At 33.5% G+C, this 18762-nt stretch overlaps 1 protein-coding gene and 1 pseudogene across 24 annotated transcripts in view; one reads left to right on the top strand and one right to left on the bottom strand.

The window, feature by feature from the left end:
- Window positions 1-18762, bottom strand: part of LOC147837710 (uncharacterized) — a 633655-nt pseudogene that overhangs the window by 336469 nt on the left and 278424 nt on the right. The gene's annotated exons all lie outside the window — the stretch shown is intronic.
- brsk2a (BR serine/threonine kinase 2a) overlaps window positions 1-18762 on the top strand; it is a 312045-nt gene that overhangs the window by 225471 nt on the left and 67812 nt on the right. For all 23 annotated transcript variants that reach the window (XR_015526514.1, XR_015526511.1, XR_015526510.1 and 20 more), the window contains exons 6-8: window positions 14052-14085; window positions 14206-14274; window positions 15847-15993. Coding sequence is in view for 12 of the 23 variants with exons in the window: in XM_087312364.1 (XP_087168490.1) it covers window positions 14052-14085; window positions 14206-14274; window positions 15847-15993 (250 nt within the window). In the remaining 11 variants the exon portion in view is untranslated. The remainder of the gene's footprint in view (window positions 1-14051; window positions 14086-14205; window positions 14275-15846; window positions 15994-18762) is intronic.

The following is an 18762-nucleotide window of genomic DNA, read 5'->3' as shown; positions in this document are numbered from 1 at the left end:
AAATCATTGTTCTCTTTTTTCTGTTGTTCCATTTAAAGCCTGTGACTCACTTTATACATTTATAATCTTAATTAAATAATTTATTTTTTATTTCAAAAACAGAGTTTGACCCCACATATGCTGTTAAATCTTCTCTCGTTTGTCTGTAGATTAATTTTGCCATGCTCGCATGACCTCTAGGATTACACTCAGACATGACCGTAGATTAAGGCCGAATGCAATAAAATCACTATGGCAGTCACCGTACATGGAGTCACCTCACATTATATAATTACAGCTCTTCTCAGGTCAGACCAGACCATAGTGCACCCTAGTTTGCGCTGGCATCATGGTCACTGCAGGTCAGGAACTACAGCACTTTAGCTTACACAGGAAGCCTCCCAGTAGTATGACTCAACATCGACTATCAGAATGAATAAGTACAGATCCCGTCATCCTAAAAAATAATCTTTATGTTCATGTTCTATCTGGGCTGAATGTCCTTGATGCTCAGTGTCCCCATAACAGTTTTAAATCCCCTCTGTTTGAGGTTTACTTTGTAATGTTCCAGCTCACTGTGCAGTATCAGTAACAAAATTATATATTAATATATTATATAATATCTAAAATTATATATATATATATATATATATATATATATATATATATATTAATGTTAATTTTTATTTTTTTAAATGTCACACTAAAAATCTGTAGTTTTCTTCATACAGTAGTCAACATCTAAAGTGGTTCAAAACCTTTCATTGTTCAAGTTGTCCTAAAACTATTCAACAACACAGAGTCCTGTCTGTTTTGATCCACTTCAAATAAAAAAAAAATCTGTTTCTCAGAGTTCTCTGCTTGACACTTCACTTTTTATGCTTTTTATGTTGACATCTCTTTTCATTCTTTTGACGTTTTTCTTTCAAATTATGCAAGAGTTTTATGTTACATTTGATGTTTATATATAATTACACAAATAACACAAATTACATTTAAAGAGTTCAGATGCAAAAGCTGCTTAACGCCACTTCCGCCAAAAATAAGAAAATGACATTGAGTGAAGGCTTTAGGCATGTACTGTACTACACCATCAGCAAATAGATTTGCTTCAAATCATCTAAAATCGCAGCGTCAGACCATTCAGAAATAACAGTTTGTTGGCAAAAGCTGCTAAACACCTCTTGCCTTTGACAGCAAAAGCATATATATCCCGAGAACCAATCAGAAGCGTGAATCGAATATATATTTTCAATGTAGCAGTGCGCTGATATGCCGACTCTTATGAGGAGACATATTTCGCTTTTGATTTCGATTTTAAAAGACGGAGTTTGATGAACTAGATGGGCCTGTCTGACTGTCAGTGAATGACAAATTAAAATGTCCCTCAAAACTCTTTGCATTATAAGAAAAAGAAAACGCACTGTACAGTCAAAAGTGTAGTATGCATTCATAATGTGTTTTTGCGCAGCGACGCTACTTTGAATGAGTCTGATTTACTATACAATCAACGGCAACTCAATTTCACAAAAAACTGAGTTAAGATGCTATTCTATTATCCTACGTGGATACTATGAGGATAAACACGGGACCAAGACCTTAAGTATGGTAAAAATAAATGAATGAATGAATGAATGAATGAATGAATGAATGAATGAATGAATGAATGAATGAATGAATGAATGACAGCTTCTAAAATTGTCTGGGAGGCATCCCCTTTTTCCCCAGTAGGCCTACCTTGTGTTTTATTTGCTAATTTAAGCATTTTTTCAAAAGGTAAATATAATGTATAAAACTATACATTATTTATATTACTTCATAATACCTATATGTCTGATAAGCGTTTTATATTAATGAACAATGCACAGAAAATTATGTTTCACTGTGTTTTTACACTACATTTGAATATACCAAGCTTAGTTTACAGTGTTTAAAATGTTTACATTGTTCTACTTACATAAAATCTAAATCTCAAATATCAGAAATGACAACAGATTGTTCAGATTAAATCAATGTCAGTTTTAATGGTATTGATTAATGCACTTACTTTACAGATTTTATTCATTCATTTTCCTTCCGCCTTTTCCCTGGTCTATCACAGCAGAATGAACCGCCACTTGACAGATTTATACATTTTTAATTCTTGGTGGTTTGTGTAATGTGTTTTATTTTTGGTAAAATAATTTCTAATGGCATCTTCATTTTCAACTAATTACACTGTGTTGTACTACGGAACCCCGGAAGGGACGTAGTGGAGGAGAAAAAAAATGGGTGGGTGAAAAAAAAATAATGGGTGAAAGAAAAAAAATGGGTAGGAGGAAAATATATATTTCTAAGTTTTTTGCGTTCTCTCGCAAAGTTTTGCGTTCCCTCGCAAAGATGTTTTGCGTTCCCTCGCAAAGATGTTTTGCGTTCCCTCGCAAAGATGTTTTGCGTTCCCTCGCAAAGATGTTTTGCGTTATCTCGCAAAGATGTTTTGCGTTCCCTCGCAAAGATGTTTTGCGTTCTCTCGCAAAACTGTTTCTCCACAAACACTTCCTGTTCACTGCACTCACGTAAACCCTCCCGTTTTGCCGAAATTCTCCCGTATTTTACCATTCTACCCCACTTTCTTTACATTACTGTGCGTATGCTACCTATGAACCAGTGAATGCATGTATAAGCGCTGACTGACAGACGCGCTTCGTACAATAAACTGATCCCAGATCAGCGTCTGTACACGCCATTTACAGAGGAGCGGGTGTATGTTTAAACAGACAAATACATGGATTAATATGAAGTTTCTAAAGTAATGGACTGCTTTCATTATAGATCTGTGCATTCTTACAGAGACACCTCTGTTATCAAACTAAACAAAACATGAGATTCATTTGCTGCGCACTTGTTTGATAACAGAAGTGTCCCTTTAAATGGCGCGTACAGACGCTGATCTGGGATCAGTTTATTGTATGGAGCGCGTCTGTCAGTCAGCGCTTAAACATGCATTCACTGGTTCAGAGGTTGCAATGAAAGGCGACAATCAGCGCACAGTAATGTAAAGAAAGTGGGATAGAATGGTAAAATATGGGAGAATTTCAGCAAAAACGGGAGGGTTTACGTGAGTGCAGTGAACAGGAAGTGTTTGTGGAGAAACAGTTTTGCGAGAGAACGCAAAACATCTTTGCGAGAGAACGCAAAACATCTTTGCGAGGGAACGCAAAACATCTTTGCGAGATAACGCAAAACATCTTTGCGAGAGAACGCAAAAAACTTAGAAATATATATTTTCCTCCCACCCATTTTTTTTCTTTCACCCATTATTTTTTTTTCACCCACCCATTTTTTTTCTCCTCCACTACGTCCCTTCCGGGGTTCCGTATTGTTCCAATAGGTGGATTTAGAGGGTTTTGCATGAAAAGCAGACGTGGATTTAGCTGGTTATGAGGCAAACGAAAAATGACCTTGTTAAAAAACAAAGAATTGTGACAAAAATGACATTTAAAAAAAAATAAATAAAAATAATTATATATATATATATATATATATATATATATATATATATATATATATATATATATATATATATATATATATATATATATATATATTTACTTGCTAATAACCTTTTCATTACATATAAAATGAAATTTCTGAAGCTTATCAGAGGAGCCTGATTAGAAAAAGCTTATTTACAAGAAAATATGTCTGATAAATTAGGAGGTTTTTGCATCTGAACTCTTCATTTCTTTCCTTCAGCGTTTTTATTAACGTCTACCTCCACCCCATTCCTAAACCCAACGATCACATTGATGTAAAATCTTATAAAACAGAGTATTATTCATATTATTTATTAAATTATGCATCAAAGTGTATTTTATTAATGTCTACCCCAAACTTAAACACAATCATCAAAGTGATGTAAAATATATTAATTATGCTATATTGAAGTTATGTTCGCAGCTGTATCCCATCTAGACTTTAAACTTTCCTTTTTGAGCTTGTTTTTCTTTGACTGATCTGTGGCGTACTACTGTTTTGGGCACAAGTTTCACACAAAGCCTAGTCATTATTAAATGGAGTAAAAATAATGTTTTTGTTCATCATGACCATAGCCCTGAGCTCAAGTTTTAAAACATGTGCTGGGTGTTTGCTGTGCTTTGAAAGCGTGAGGCTGAGAGAATTTTACAAAATTACAAATTTACAAATGTTTACAAAAATTTACAAAATTGACAAATTGACAATTTTATTTTTATGATCCTACTGTATTTTTAATTAAATAATTTAATAATAATAATAATAATTATTATTATTTTTTATTATTATTATTATTATTGCTATTATTATTATTATTATTATTATTATTTACATTTGTTAATATTCAGTTTGACCTAAAGCAAACAGGGTACTAGACATTCTAATTTTGAAAAGTATATTGATATTAAATTTTTTTTTTTTTTCAAGCAAAATGTCACACAACTTCTAATGTTCATTTTGAACACTGTAATTGCAGTACACATTTCTGAACAAGAGTTTCCCCTTATAAGTAGAGATACAATACGAGGCTTAGGGCCATTAGAGAAGTTTCTTACAGGCCCCTCCTGACCATAGGCATCATCCCCTTTCTTAACTTATATTATATTAAAATTGTACAAATGCAATTTTTCATATACACTCCAAGATCATATTCCAACCAATGTAGTTCAGTAGATTTTTTTGTACTCATTTTGTCTCATACATGCTCATTAATATTTCATTGGTTAATTTTGGCATGCAAAAGCTCAGTATCTCAAAATATTTCAGAATGCAGATAGAACCTTATAATTCCAAGGTGATGATACAGTATACTCCCAGATTACATAATCCAACCAATATGGTAATTAATTTATTAGATTTTTTTTCACACATTATTATTTCAACAGTTTATTTAAATTGTAGTAAAATATGTGTTCTTTTCCTTTTTTTTAGTCAATTCATTCATTTATTTACTTTTATAACAGAATGTCAGTTAAACAGTTCAGTCGATTTAAAATCTCTATTCAATAAAACATTATTTTTTTTAAAGAGCCATCCATCCTATACAGTGTTTCTCAACCAGGTTCCTGGAGGACCAAAACACTGCATGTATTAGATCCTTTGTCTGTCTCCTTTCAGTCTCTGTTAATAAACTGATAATCTGAATCGGGTGTGTTTGCTTAAGGAAAATGTGCAGAAATGTTGGTCCTCCAGGAACGTGGTTGAGAAACAGTGATCTAATATATATGCAGATAGTTAGTGCATTTAAACAAAACAGATTTATTAAACCAATATAATTATGGAAATATTATTTTAGTTACCAATCATATTTAGAAATTAAAAAACATAATGCTATTAAATTTAAGCAAAATATTGCAAAAAAAAAAAAAAACTTCCTACAAAATTTCAACCATCTTCAACTCACTTCAACTTCTCTTGATTTTTCATCTTTTTTAAAGTTTGTATTTAACGCAATTCTATAACATATAAATTTGGGTGTACTATTTTTCAGACTATTATCTTAAGTTATTTTGTTAGATTACCTCCAGATTTGGCTTCAGTACTGACTAATCTGATGAATATACACAAATATAATATTGTATAACTTCCTAATAAAAATATGAATTTAAAGATAGATTTGTGAGGGGTGTACGTATATATGCTGAGGACTGTATTTTTGTGTGTAATGTCATTTGGCTTATACAATGCTTACTTTTTTCAAATCTAAAATTGGCACATACCCAATTGCATTTAGGATTTGCTTTAGTGCTTTTATACAACCTGACACAGCCCCAGTTTGGCTCTGAGACTAATCTAGTCACTTGGAGTAATACAGCCATTATTGATTCAGAGCTTCATGGATGCCTTCCGATAGTGTTTATGGTGTTTATTTTTGCCTTCCCATTACCATGCACCAATTTGGCTTAATGTTCCTTGTACATTGCACCAAAAAGAGTCATCTGAACCCATATGCCTGATCATTTGCACACCCACATCAGTTATGAAGCCTCTAATATCTGCATGTCATTGGTTGATGACTTCTGCTGGAATGAGGGAGGAAATGAGCTTTAGCAAACAGCTTGGAGTAGATAAATGATTTGACACTACGCACCACGGGGATTCCTTGATAAACTCATCCGTTAAATGGGTGTATTTTTATCACTAATTTGCCTTGCTCATCAACATAAACAATGATAACGGTTTACAGCCTTAAAACATCAGATTCATTTTGATCTTTTTGCTTTAACGCACCTGCTCTCGAGAGATGAAGGGCTTTCTTGGTATGCCTTCAGAATAATAAGTAAAAGAAGGTCCATTTAGGCTAGCGTAGTGGGGGTTATAAGTTTGAAGTAGTTTTAGAGCATGATGCACAGTATACATTACACTTTTAGCAATGCTTTATTACAAAAAAATAATAAAAAAAATCTGTTTTTAATAGCACAATTATGGATAAACTGAGAATGACTTCTTTTTTATCAATATTAGTAACACTTTATAATTAGGTTTGTATTAGTTATTGTTAGTTAATGTATTTACTATCAAAAAGAAAATATGAACAGTTAATTTATTATTGTAATTATTAATCTTAACCTTAATAATTCATGTTAACATTGTTAATTTTTAATGCATTAACCAATTTTAACAAGCATAACTTTGGCTTTTTGATAACTCGTTTATAAATGCTGAACTAATAAATTCTGTACGACTATAATTAATATGTTGTATATTTAAATCTATAGTAAATATATTATCTAACATTAACTAAAGAAACCTTATTGTAAAGTGACCATATACACATATAGAATACTTGACTGCTAAAAAATGTGAATTCTAGCAGAAAATATTTTATTTACCTGAATAAAAAATATTTTAAATTAATAGTTTTATTAGGCAACATTTTATTCCTGAATGAATTTGAATTTCTTGAACAAATGTTTGAATGGCAATTTAACTTGTGTTTATGTGTTACCAATACATGAGTAATTGATTAACTAAATGAGTAGTTAATCACTGGTCATTTTTGATGCACTAAGATTCAATCAAAATCAGTATTGATCACTTCAGTTTATATAATTTTTGGTAACTTTTATGCCAGCTTCTGTGAAAATTGGAGTGCAGTAGGAATCACTTTAATGAAAGATCTGCATTAGTATAACTAGTCAGACAGGCAAACATAGGAGAAAATGAGTACACACAAGGAAATCCGGAAGCGTAGTCAGGTCACAGGCTATTGGTCAGTACAGGCGGCAGAAAATGTAAACAAGGCAAGGGTTAAACACAACAAAACAAAATAAAACAAAAAAAAAAATCATTACCTCCATGCCTACTTCATGTTGAGGGGCTTTTTTCAGTTTATTCATAATAATTTGCTGTTTTATTATAAAGTTAGGTCCCACTTTATATTAAGTGTCCTTAACTACTATGTACTTACATCAAAAACAAATACAATGCACTTACTGTGTTTATAATGTATTTGAGAACACTTGTGTTGCTTTTGAGTTGGGACAGAGGTTGGGTTATGGACAGGTTTGATGGCATGGGTAGGTTTAAGGGTGGGTTAAAGTTTAAGGGATGGTCAACAGTGTATTTACAAATGTAATTACAGAAGTTAATTACAGATGTCATTACATACATGTATTTTATCAAGCACAAGTACACAATAAATACATGTATTTACACAATAAGTACATTGAAACTAACTATTAATTCCTATGTAAGTACATATTAGTTGAGGTCACAATATAAAGTGGGACCTAAAGTTGTTATTATTCGCGATATTATGTATTATATGCATATTTATATTTGTTTTGATAAAAACAAGCTTAGATTTGTCCACCTGTCAGGTAATAAAACATATGAGGCATAGGACATCTATAACCATGCGCCAGGGCACAAAGTATATTTTTTCCGTTCTTAAAATAGCAAAAGTGTATTTAGACAAACCCTTAATGCTTATGCACCATGCACTTTACTCTTTGCACCATGCACTTTACACTTTGCGCCGGAAAGACTAAACAAGGAAAACGCTATGTAAGCAGAGTATAAATCAACAAATCTCAGCAAAGTGACTGACAAATTGAGCCGCCTATATACTCTGAGTAATCAGTCCTTGAGCAGCTCCCATCTATGTTTGTGTAATCAATGGAGAACTGGAACAGGTGTGTGAGGTGCAGTTTGTTGTTTATATAGTGACATGATTGTAGTCTGGGTGAAGGTGAATGTATACCAGCAATCTGCAAGCCTGGATCACTGGTGATCATGACAATTAGGGAGCTAAAGAAGGGGGAGGTATATATATATATATTAGCGTTGTCAAAATTAACGCGTTAACGCATGCGATTAATTTGAACTAATTATCGCGTTAAAAAAATTTACGCAATTAACGCATTTTTTTATTAATATTTTTTTTTTTCCTGTTGTGGCCAGGGGCAGACGCCGGGCAGTTTCCCGCTGTTTCGACGTACTTTTTGGGCCGGGCTGATCATCTTCTTATGATCTGATTGGCCCATAAAACACTCAGCAGACTGTCATGTTTTACTGCCTCAGTGATTGACGGTGCTGTGTGAGCTGTCAGGCTCTGAAAGTAATGTTTCTTTTCCGGACAGACCGGCTGTGTGACATAATCTGCAGCACATTGGTTCTTTTCTTTATTGACATTGGGCTGACCCAATCACAACCTTCCATGTTGGGCTCTGTGTAACCTAGGTGTGTATTTGTCAAAATAGCCGAGGGTCACGCCTGTTTCTCACGCGCGGGTCCGCCCCGCAGGAGAGCAGACTTTCCCGTCTACACTCTGCAGCGGGGCACAGATCAATATATTCCTGTCTATTCTTTCTAGTTACCTATCTGTCCATATAAACATACTTTTTTAACTTTTAATCTGCACCACGGCCGCGGCAACTTCCTCCTGCTGTTTCCTGAACCTGGAAGTCTTTATTTTACAAATTATAAAGAATGTCTGCTTCTCAATTTCTATGAGGAGTGTCAGTCATGTATTTTAAGATGCACTCGGTCAGAAGACAATCGCATGAGATATCATGACATTGTGTTTTTGATCGTCAGCATGATTTAGGCTTATAGTGACAATAATATTTATACAATATATGTTATAATATATGGAAATAATAATTCCTCTAGTATATGGTTAATATAATGATATTTATACATGACCAAATTAGTGTGCAACTTAAGCAACTTTTTTACATTTAGTTTTGTAGTTCTGCCCAAACAAATATTTGTTGCATTTTTTGTTTAATTGTTTAAGTTCATTTGATTGACAATGTAAAATCTTTTAGCATCGTTTTATGTTTCATTGTTGAGTTAAAAAAATTAGGGTCTCTGACACATTGCTTTCATTATTTATCTTTATTTTATTAATCAACATTAACTGTGTGCGTCAGCAGGCAGTTTTTTTGTTATGTTCATTATTTATTAGGCTCCCTCAAAACACACAGGCACACACATTTCCAGTGTGGATTATAATTTTATTTTAATAATAAATTTAAAAAATGTAGTTTTTTAATTTGTCAACTCTCGTTATTTCCTATATATGGCTTTTGTGCTTTTATAGAATGGGAGTTGGTAAACCTATTCAAGGGCGCGCACAGATTTTCTATACTTAATTATTATTATTTTTATAATTTTCCATATGTGCAATGTCTGTATTTTTGTTTTCTTTATTGGCATTGATTGTTTTGAAGTTCAAATGGCATTAACATGCCTGTGTTTTAATTTTTGTAATAAATATGGCTGTCAGGCCAGGATCTTGATGGTTTATTGTGGGTATGTTGTTTACATGAAGAAATCTGTGTTACAATTAACATTAAATTTTTTTTAAGTGTGATTAATTAGTTACATTTTTTAATGGATTGACAGCACTAATATATATATATATATATATATATATATATATATATATATATATATATATATATATAGAGAGAGAGAGAGAGAGAGAGAGAGAGAGAGAGAGAGAGAGAGAGAGAGAGAGAGAGAGAGAGAGAGAGAGAAAGAAAGGTATTTTTACAGGTGGTTTGTCAAGCCCACTCACCATCTGTGTGAAGAACCTTTTGTAACTGCACAATGTAAATTAATTATTTTTCAGAAATATAGAGTGATTGTAAAAAAAAAAAAGTCTGGTGCAAAAGTTGTGCAAATGTTGATTAAAATGTCAGTGATATGAAAGAATGTGTTTTCTACAGGTGGTTTGTCAAACACACTCACCTGTGTGAGGCACACTCAGAATTGCAAAATGTTTTGAGGTTGTCATGTTTTGGAAGGTTGATTTAAGAGAAGAGGGTATTACATTTCTTAATTTATGTTTATATTAAAAGTGCACAAATGTTATTATTCACATGCACATTGACATCAAATAATCCAACCAGTTTGTTATTTAGTTAACTTAGTTATTCATATCAATCGGATTCTCAATTCATTTTTATTTTACTAAAATTATTCTAATATTTTTTGTCATTTTATTCATTCATTTGTACATGAATGATTTAACAAAATGTCAACATGGATTCCCAGCTTCTGTGCAAATTTGACTTTCTGCAGTAAATAAAAAAATATATATTCTGTGGTTCAAAAGACTGAAAACTGAAGCAATTGAATAATTAAGTGTCAGCTGCTTCTTTTGGGTCAAAGCAATGCGGGTTTTGAATGTTTTATGCTCATCAGAGGCTCAGTAGACAGCTGAATCATTATACATAGAAATATGATTGTGGGAGGCTTGGAATCGAGATCAGAATCTTTTAATCAAATAATCGTGCAGCCCTTTCTGAAATATTTATTTGGTGAAATACCTTGTGTTTTTATACAGTCTGAAATTAGCTTTGACGAATCAGATATGCACTTTCCTTTCAATGGTGCTTTCAGAGTCGTCCATGATTTTTTATCCAGATCGTTTCCCATATAACCCAAACTGTAGCTATTCAGTTTATATGTATGCAGTTGGAGTACTTCAAGTTGAATACATTTAGATAAAAAGAAATAGCTGTCACTAATAGGATTCCTATTTGCATAAGCACAAGCTTGTAAATGTATTTGTGGAGTCAAGGAAGGTGTTGACAGCTCACTGAGAAAGTCCCCCAATAATTCGATTAGCTCTAAATGTGCCTGAAGACGAAGTCACACATGCGTTGATGGTTGGTTGTTATGACATGGATAAGCATGTTGTTCTATATTCAGAACTTGCTCTGCATTTAATCTAAGAACACACACACACACACACACACACACACACACACACACACACACACACACACACACACACACACACACACACACACACACACACACACACACACAGAAACACATGGAAGTGGTGCTTGGCTCTCAAGGAGCAGTTGGGGGTTCATGCCTTAATCAAAGACTAGAGAAGCTAGTGCTATACATTTACTCTCACAACAACAATTCCTGATGGTACAAAGACTCGAAACTGTGATGTTTGGATTATGACTCTCCAATCATTTGCCTGATTGAGAGTCTCACAGAGATGCAAAGTGGTATTGCTGAATCTTATTTGTAAAGAGAAATGAAACAAGAAACATGTCAACCGGCATGTTAAACTAGCTAAACTAGCTAGCTCTCTGCAACTCTCACATGGTCGCCCACTGAAGCTAAGCAGGGCTGCGCCCAGTCAGTACCTGGATGGGAGACCACATGGGAAAGCTAGGTTGCTGCCGGACCTGCGGTCTGTGTGGGTCCTAATGCCCCAGTATAGTGACGGGGACTCTATACTGCTCAGTGAGCGCCGTCTTACGGATGAGACGTTAAACCGAGGTCCCGACTCTCTGTGGTCGTTAAAAATCCCAGGATGTCCTTCGAAAAAGAGTAGGGGTTTAACCCCGGCATCCTGGCCAAATCTGCCCACTGGCCTCTGTCCATCATGGCCTCCTAACCCTCCCCATATCATGATTGGCATATCATCACTCTGTCTCATCTCCACCAATCAGCTGGTGTGTGGTGTGTGGTCTGGCGCAAACTGCCTGCCGTCGCGTCATCCAGGTGGATGCTACACACTGGTGGTGGATGAGGAGATAATCCCCCCCCCACCCCCACCCCCCCTTGTGTAAAGCGCTTTGAGTGCCCAGAAAAGCGCTATATAAATGTAAGGCATTATTATTAACATTTTTTCCTTTGGTGGAAAGAATACTAAAAAAACTAACTCAAGTACCAGTACTTGCCTAAAAATGTTGTGCAAGTAGAGTAAAAGTATCTGTCGTAAATATCACTCAAAGTATGAGTAAAAAGTGTATTTAATTATTGCCCAGCAGGCACACAATGTCATAAGATGTTTATATTAGATTAGATTTAGGTTGTGATGTCAGATGACCAAAAATCGATGTCTAGCCAGCATCTAAGGACAATGTTGTTTTGGTGTCCAGTATTGACATCAAATGACGTTGAAATTTGGTTGATTTTAGGTTGTGTTAGAAAGTGGCTAAAATCCAACGTCCAGCCAACATCTTAAACCAACGCCAAATTGACGTAAAATACTATCATTTATTTGTCAGGTATGGCAACCAAAATGCAACATCTAACAGATGTCTTAAAGGTATCAACCACACAAAGTCAAGCTGTAACAGTAGACCCTGGTATTTGGTTGATTTTAGGTTGGACGTTTTGGCCTGACAGTGGGTCTTGATATCAACCCGATTTTCATTTCCAAAATAAATGCAATGTCCTCATGACGTTGGGGTATAGTGTCAGTCTGATGTCATGTTGGCGTCATATTTCATGTCATGTTGGCAGGCATATCTCTGTAATCCCGCGGTTGTGTGCTAAAAAGCAGAATTTTTATTTTGCTTTGTTTTTTGTTGTTGTTGTTTCTTAATAATTGTACTTTCATACTTTGTCACTGATTAGTTTTTCAATACTAAATGAAGTAATGCATTTACACACATTTTGTCACCTTGGAGTTATAAGGTTCTAAGATTGCTTTCTGAATGATTTTGAGATATTGAGCTATGCAGTTTTTTTGCGTTTCATAGCAAAAATTTGCATGTAACATTTGTTTTTTTAAATAAAAAGTCTTAAAATGTAAACAGAATATAAAAAAAACATCCCATAATGTAAATAAGTTGTCATTTAATGAGAATAGGTCAATAACTCTATTTTGACAAAAATGTCAGATAAAACCTTATAATTCTAAGGTGATAATTTATATTTAAGAGTAGTTGCTGGTTTTTAAGATCATTCAGAATGAGTTAGTAAATGATTAATAAACTATTTAACATTTATATATGTTATTATTCAGGCATATACTGTAGTAATGGTTACTATGTATGTTAATAAAAGCATTATTACCAGAATCATACAGTTTTGTGACCTAATCTAAAGTGAGGACAGTTCACACTTTATAAATCCCTTATAAGTGAGCAGAAAGGTGGTTAAACTTTTATTCTATAAACTATTACTATTAGTTAGTAGACTAGCAGTCAGGCTTAGGTAGTTACATCATTGTTATTCATCTATTTTCTGATATTAGCAATTACTTACCTATTTTAGGGGTATGTTTTAGTATTGTATACAATTTGGGGATAAACATATTGTTCTAAGATCAACAAAGACTCAGGAATACATCTAAATCTAGCTGTGAAACCAGGACATGTGTGTAAAAACTGAGTATATTTTGAGTAGATTCTGAAATGCCCATATGAGTTCATTTGGCACCAATAACCATTTCATAAGCAAAGTTGCCTAACAATTATTAATTTACAATTTTATAATTACTTTTAATAGTTAATTCTTTATAATTACAAGTTGCTAATGTAGGATTGGCTCATTAGAAACTGTGTTAAAATGAAATGTGCTTGGCAAAAAATGTCTGTTTGTCAAAAATTATTCAAAGTTAGTCAATGCAAAAGAAGAAAAATTTCAAATATATCAATACATAAATGAATAAATGAATTAATTATTTAAAATAGGCGGTTCATTCTGCTGTGGCAACCCCTAATGAATAAAGGGACCAACCCGAAGGAACGAATGAATGTATAAATATGTTAAAATATATAGACAAATAAATAAGATTATATATTTTTCTATCAGTAACTGCTGTTAATGTGATCTTTTCTCAGATCTCCTCATTACGCGTGTCCTGAAGTAATACGGGTGAGTATTGCTTTATTAATTTTTTTTTTTCATTGTAAAAGAACAAAAAGAGAATTATAAATGAATGACCTGTTTTTAAATAAAAATTATTGTGTTTTGACATTGTCTTCTTGCTGTTAGGGAGAAAAGTATGATGGAAGGAAAGCAGACGTTTGGAGCTGTGGGGTCATTTTGTTTGCTCTGTTGGTGGTGAGTCATATCTAATTGCAAAGTCATTCCTGATTTTACCTTACAGGAACAGTTCACCCAAATTTAACTTTTTTTTTTTTTTTTTTCCAACGATTACTCACCTTCATGATTTTATTAACCTGTTTGACAGATGAAAAACAACTTTACATTCAGTGTATGGAAGATATATACAATTGAAGTCAGAATTATTAAACACTGTGTTTTTATATACAGGTATATTAATAACTTAAATAACTTAAATAACCATTTAGCTTTGCCATGATGACAGTACTTTAAAGGCTTAAATAGCTTAATTAGGTTAATTAGTCAAATTAGGGTAGCAAGTTATTGAATAACGGTGGCTTGTTCTGTAGTAGACAATCAAAATAAAAATGGCCTAAGGGGGCTCATAATATTGACTTTAAAATTGTTTAAAAAAACTTAAGTGAAGTTTATTTATAAACAAATTTTGAGAGGAGCAGCTTGTCCTCATTAGCTAACACATGATTCACCAATCAGACAATTCCTAAATCACTATAAATACCCAGAGTTTCTTACTGTAAAATATACTGTATAACTGTAAAATAGACAAAATATATGCATATAATGTAGAGAAGTAGAAAAGTTCATACAAAAAAGTATCTTTACATGAACTGTTCCTTAAATTAAACTGGCCATTCATTAACATATTATATTATGTTTTTTAAGTATGTATAATATATTTTCTAAAAGTTATCAGAGGGCCTTAAGTGGTATTTTGTGAAAAAATAAACATCTGAAAAAAGAAGAAGTTCCAAAAGCAGTACAATTTTGGGCAAGTATAGGGGCATCTCAGTCCTGCATTAATAACAGATTTTATTTGAATTGTTTAATCTGCACGTCTGAACCATAGCAATATCCCCAGCGCAATATCCCCCAAATGTTCCAGCTCATTTGAAATGCTCTTGTTCAATTTTGAGAGTAAAATTGAAACCCTTGAGTCTGAGAGGTTTATCTTTATATACAGAGCCACTGGCCTGCATTTTAAACTGGAACCAGGTTATTCTAGAAATAATGACTTCTTTCTTCAGAAAACATTTAGTGTTCAGAACAGGCTATTGCTGCATTTTACATGAATAAAGAAAAATGCACTCAGCTATACATGTTTTCTTGTTTTTGTTTTATTTCCTTTCCATTTCCGCTTCACTGAAATGTAGTGGCTTGTTCATTTATGAAATGTATATTGACCTGATATGGAAAGGCAGATGGCCCCAACACCAGAAATAAAATTGACTGCTGGAAGACTGTAATTTGGCTGACTCGATGCTGAATACGCACAATCCTCTCAGATCCAAAGTGATTGGACTCTCTCATTCCTATTTGTTTTGTATTTGTTTGCTTTTTTGAAACCTCTTCATCCTCATCTCTAGCATGTCAGCAGTACTTGAGAGATGCTTCAAGTAAAACAAAATTCACAAAGTTAGAGTTTAGAAAATGAGAACTCAATGTTTATGGGTCAATCCCCGGAGCACTTTCATTTAATTTTATGTATTTGTTTAATCTTACGCATTTCTCTTATGCATTTTCTCTCTTCTTTGTCTGTCTTTTATTCAGGGAGCTCTGCCGTTTGATGATGATAATTTACGAAACTTATTAGAAAAAGTAAAGCTGGGCGTGTTTCACATGCCCCATTTTATTCCACCAGAATGCCAAAATCTTTTAAGAGGAATGATCGAAGTTGATTCTGGAAAAAGGTTAACGGTAAGTTCCAGCATGTTTACTGTTGAGTATCAATTTAGAGCATCATGTTTTTATGTGTTTAGCTGCATAAGATCAGTTTTATAAAATTGAAGTTTTAAACTTAATGAAACGTTTAAAGTTTTATAAATGGAGAAATGGTCTGAGAATAATAAGAACTCAAAATTGACAACATACCTGTACACTACCTGACAAATTCTTGTCATCGATGCCAGTTGTAAGAGCAACAAAAATAACTTGACTTCTACTTGATCATTTGGAAAAGTGGCAGAAGGTACATTTTTATGATGAATCATGTGTTGAACTGCATCATAATCATAACAAATACTGCAAAAGACCTATTGGATCTTACATGGACCCAAGATTCTCACAGAAATCAGTCAAATTTGGTGAAGGAAAAATCATGGTTTGGGGTTACATTCAGTATGGGGAGAGATCTGCATTTGTGTTGACCATTACATTACAAACCACAAGAGAGGGCAAATTCTTCAGCTTCAATATCGAAGTTCTTGTAAGCAAAGAAGGCCAGGGTGCTCCAGAATTGGCCAGCCAAGTCACCATACATGAACATTATTGAGCATGTCTGGAGTAAGATGTGGAAGGTGGCATTGAAAATGAATCCGAAGAATCTTGATGAACTCTGGGAGACCTGCTATAGAATGCTTTCTTTGTAATTACAGATGACTTTATTAATAAGCTATTTGAGTCATCGCAGAGATGTATGATGCAGTCCTCCAAACTCATGGAAGTCATATACTGTACAATAATAATATTTTTCCACTGCACCATTTATATTCTATACTCTATATAATTTCTGTAAAGTGACAATACTTGTGTCTAAGCTAAGTCAGACCTTACTGTCCTAATTAAAATCTATGGGCATATTTTATTTAGGTGAAATAAGTACCTTTCATATAATTCACTTCTTATACTAAATGATCAACTGGAAGTCAAGGTATTATTTGTTGTTCCTAAAACTTGGATAGGCAACAAGACTTTTGTCAGGTAGTATATTGTAGATCTTTTTGCTATTTGGTTGAAAATGTTTTTCATGTGTGATAAAGTCATATAGATGAAGAGCCTGTTCCCACTCAAGTGCCACTTCATTCATTTTCCCTAATATAAATCAGATTTTTAATTCCAACTATACATGCAAATGCAAATTTATATGCTCTGCTGATTTCAAGATTAAAGATCAAAGACCACTTTAGGAAACACTGCAACATCTGCAGACTCTGTAGACTCTCTATAATGTATGTAGAATTTGTGATGTGATTCAGTACCCTGATGTACTCACAAAGAAGTTCTTTTTTTATACTTAGAACTTTTTTGGATCTGTTTAAAAACAGATTATTTGATCTATTATTTTTATTTTTTATGACTTTTTCACTCTTTCACCAGATGTCAGTGACAATCAAAGTAATTTCTAAAGAAATCAAAACTAATTAGTTTAGAAATTGAGTATGTGTAATAAAATGAAATTCCCAGAGGGAAAATATTGAACACATGAAGAAAGGAAGGTGTAAGAATGCATGGAAAGCCCAGACAGCACCTGAAATAGCAGAAAGCAGCTCTGTCACTTGTCAGAGTAAATTAATATTAGCTGCTTCAGTCCCAACACCTACATTACCAAATGATGAAGATTAAACCAGGCTGGACATTTCAGCAAGACAATGACCCCAAAGACAGTTTGGGTTTTTACCATCAAGTTCAAGTTAACAGCTGGTTCTTTAGACATACATTAACCAAATAATTATTTTCCCTGCTCTTAAATATGCAAATATACTGAACATTCTTTTGAATATAACTCAAAATTTGTGTAGCTTAAGTTATGTTTTTCTGCTCTCTTCCCTTGGAGTTCTTGAACTGAACTTATTTGGACCTGGTTTTTGAATATTGTCTGTTCTGTTTGTGAAGCTGCTTTGGCACAATTCACACCGTAAAGGGCTATAATAATGAAAATTAGTTGACTTTTATTCTTAGTATTGTGATAAAGAGAGAGGGCTTTGAAAGTTTAATATTTAGATAGCAAAGTTAGTCAGAGAGTTAAAATGTGTTGTCTATCTCAATGGTGAAGTGTAGAACAGAATATTACTGAATAGTAAATCATGAACATAAGGGCAAACAGTCTTTTTCTCAGTACAAATGGTCAAGAGAATTTTCTTGTTCTCAGTTTGTCTGCTGTCTATAACTTGGTGAGTGGATGTCTTGAAACCTGTGTGCAATATATCATGCTGTATTTATTTCCATAAAATTATTATTGACCTGACATGTAAACATTGAACAAAAAATGTTGAGTATATGGTATATGGCAGTTTGTTTTATTATGATGTGGGAAATTACAGACCAGAGTTAGAAGATACAGTTATGTATTTAATCTATCCCAAGATACATCCTAACGGTGGACTTTGGGTCGGTTCCTTTTGGCTCACTTAGTTGGGGTCATTTTGAATCTCACTGAGCCATTTATTGAGCTAACTATTAGTACATCAGCATTCTACCACTGTTCTCCTGCCTGTTTGATAAAGTAAATAGAGTATGTTAATACAGTGAATTATTCACAATGCTGAATTTTCATTATCTGACTTTTATTATCTGCTTATTCATTCTTGTAAATCAGCATATGTGCAAGCTGAAGTACATTGGATAAAGAGCTGTTCAAATGAAGGTGACTTCAGTTTTAAACGAAATTTAAAAATGATACATAATGGTACACAATCTCGACCCCTGAACACAAACTTTTCTTATTGACCTAGTCTTTCTGTCGTATCC

This window comes from Danio rerio, chromosome 25, assembly GCF_052040795.2.
Source record: "Danio rerio strain M-AB ecotype USA chromosome 25, GRCz13ab, whole genome shotgun sequence".
Classification (NCBI taxonomy): Eukaryota; Metazoa; Chordata; class Actinopteri; order Cypriniformes; family Danionidae; genus Danio; species Danio rerio.
Note: the sequence above shows the minus strand (reverse complement) of the source record. Positions and strands in the feature narration are given on the sequence as shown.